This window comes from Rhodamnia argentea, chromosome 9 (assembly GCF_020921035.1).
Source record: "Rhodamnia argentea isolate NSW1041297 chromosome 9, ASM2092103v1, whole genome shotgun sequence".
In the NCBI taxonomy this organism is placed as follows: domain Eukaryota; kingdom Viridiplantae; phylum Streptophyta; class Magnoliopsida; order Myrtales; family Myrtaceae; genus Rhodamnia; species Rhodamnia argentea.
In genome coordinates this window covers 26,695,408-26,697,795 of record NC_063158.1, presented here as the reverse complement: position 1 = coordinate 26,697,795, position 2,388 = coordinate 26,695,408, and the positions used below count along the sequence as shown (strand labels likewise).

General features: G+C 42.7%; 1 protein-coding gene across 1 annotated transcript; it reads right to left on the bottom strand.

Moving 5' to 3' along the window:
- Nucleotides 1–966: 966 nt before the first annotated feature.
- Nucleotides 967–2,388, bottom strand: LOC115755443 (transcription factor WER-like). The gene is made up of 3 exons (XM_030694850.2): nucleotides 2,197–2,388; nucleotides 1,940–2,069; nucleotides 967–1,838 (listed from the first exon to the last, which is right to left on the bottom strand). Exons 1-3 carry the CDS (start codon nucleotides 2,333–2,335, stop codon nucleotides 1,295–1,297), a joined length of 813 nt encoding a protein of 270 aa, XP_030550710.1. The 5' UTR covers nucleotides 2,336–2,388; the 3' UTR covers nucleotides 967–1,294.

Sequence of the window (2,388 nt, the reverse complement as noted above, 5' to 3'; positions counted from 1 at the left end):
TCACTAGAGATCGTACCCCATTACTAAAATTTACTAGTCGATACAACATTTTTCAGATATAATTACATATAGGATATTTCCTTGTTAAACTACCAGCCTATTTCATTTCTTGTATACTCAATGATCTTATCTAGCCTACTGAAACAATAATGTTGCTGGGTTTTGTTGAATAATAAATTAAATAATTGGTGGTCCCATTTCACCATTAATTCCCTTAAATTATAAGCAAAAATAATCATTTTCTGTTTTTGAGAAAGTTTGTCCTGGAGTGTTCATATGGGTCTGCATTGACCGAAGAGAACACGTATCAAGAGTGAACTCCACAAACGCCAAGATTCAGTACGGTTGCATAGGATCTGACGAGCTCTTCATTGAAGTTTCCGAACGGTTCCACCCGACCCATCATTGCTGATGCCCTCTCTTACGTCAGATGTGATGGCGACGGCCTGACGACGACTCGTTGCTCTGTCATTTATTGGTTTTGAAGTTGAACAGAAGAAGGTTTTACTTAATCTAATCCTCCAGGTCAACACCCACCTGAGATAAGAACCGCGAAACCCCGTTTAGGATTTGATTAACTTTGCTTTTTGCTTAATTAAGCCCCGGTTTGGGTTCTGTCTTGTTCACTAATCAGCTGGCCCATCCGAGTAATAGGCCACAGTTTCAAGGCCAGGTTGTGGAATTTGTTCTAAGAGTACGGCCCCAACGTGGGATCTGAATTGACGAATCTGTTTGTAGGGTGTAGAACGAACTTCCTCAAGGTCTTTTGCAGTATTAGAGAGCGCCCTTATGTATCATCTGTGCGTACGAAGTTTCGAAGGCGCGAGCTGCGCATGTCGATGGCGAGTTTATCCGATGCTATGTGGTAAAAATTTAAGGGAGCAAGCGTTGTGAACGAATGTACATTACATCTGCCAAAATCAGCATTTTGTGAACTTTTGACCCTCTGTTTATGCCAATAGATATATGAACATTGAGATAATCTCCTTTCTTCTTCCTCTGAACTTCTCGTACATACTGATCTTATACGACGTAAACAACGTTTACATTCTCAATCTTCAAAATCTAACATCACAAAGCTCTCAGAAGACCCTCATTTGCTATAAAATAATTGACTCTTTCGGTCCTCAGTGACATAAACTTGCATGGCTAGCTTCACAAACTTGCGGATATGCATACTACCTCCACTTTATTAGGGCATGAACTACCATTCCGAACGTTCAAACAAATACTAGAATTCAAAACATAATGAAAAACCAATACTCGGCATCTTGTTAGCTTCAATGGATGGTCATCAATTTTCCCACAGATTGACGGTGAAATCGTCTAAGGAAGCAGCTGAAGATGCTGTCTCCGATGGCCACCCAGGACACGATATAGTAGTCATCGAGTCCATGAACAAAACGTTTAAATCTTGTATCATGTATGCATCTTCCACAGAGAAGTGTTGTGCCCACAAATAGCTTTGGACTTCATCATCCACATATGATGAGCACACATTGTCCACAAAGGAGTTTTCCTTTTCGTCCCCATGGATTCCGATGGCTTGATTAGAGCTAGAAGCGCCGAAGTTATCTGGGCTTGATGGCAGATTCACGGTAATATCTCCGAGATTCGGCGATTGTACTGGAGTTGAAGTGGGAGTTGGCCTACACTCTTCTTCCTCTTGAGATGAACTCTCACGATCGGCGTCAACACTGCTACACACCCTCGCGGATTCGGAATTTCTAGGCTTTGGAATCGGCTTCCCCTTGAACCGCTTCTTCAAGCGGGTGTTCCAGTAATTCTTCACTTCGTTGTCCGTCCTTCCGACGAGTTTCGATGCGATCACAGACCATCTGTAACAAAAGAGACGAGTTAAAAAGATGAAATTCATTGAGAATAGGGATGATGTACATATGTAATCCCACTGCGTTTGTCATACAGCCAATCTTCTTACTTGTTTCCCAATACTTCGTGAAGCTTAATGATGGTTTCCACCTCTTCTTGGGTGAAATTTCCGTGCCTAAGGTTGGGCCTCAGGTAGTTCATCCACCGAAGCCGGCAACTTTTCCCACTTCTCCTCAGTCCTGAATCAATCACAGATACACAAGTTATAGTCCAAAAATATGAGTAATTCAGCTTCAGAGAGCCATTCCCATCTCAAAAGAGAGAATTAGAACCCTAGAGACACAAAAAGATGGTGAGTGGAGTTACCTGCTGGTGCAGCCATTCGGCTCCAGTTCCAAATGCCATGCCTCTTGATGTAAGCAGTGAGCTTTTCATCTTCCTCTGCACTCCAAGCACCCTTCTTCAACCCCCTCTTCTCATCCAACGCAACCCCAAGCTTGGCCATTTGATGATTCTCTCTCAGTAATCGTGACAGCTTGACTAGACCCACACCGAAAA

What these genes read in the sequence shown, in the direction of transcription:
- LOC115755443 (XM_030694850.2), bottom strand. Translation starts at nt 2,335, where the DNA reads ATGGCCAAGCTTGGGGTTGCGTTGGATGAGAAGAGGGGGTTGAAGAAG. An exon ending in CCGAATGGCTGCACCAGCAG is followed by an intron (nt 2,070 to 2,196) that starts GTAACTCCACTC and finishes TGATTGATTCAG; the next exon opens with GACTGAGGAGAAGTGGGAAA. An exon ending in CACGAAGTATTGGGAAACAA is followed by an intron (nt 1,839 to 1,939) that starts GTAAGAAGATTG and finishes CTTTTGTTACAG; the next exon opens with ATGGTCTGTGATCGCATCGA.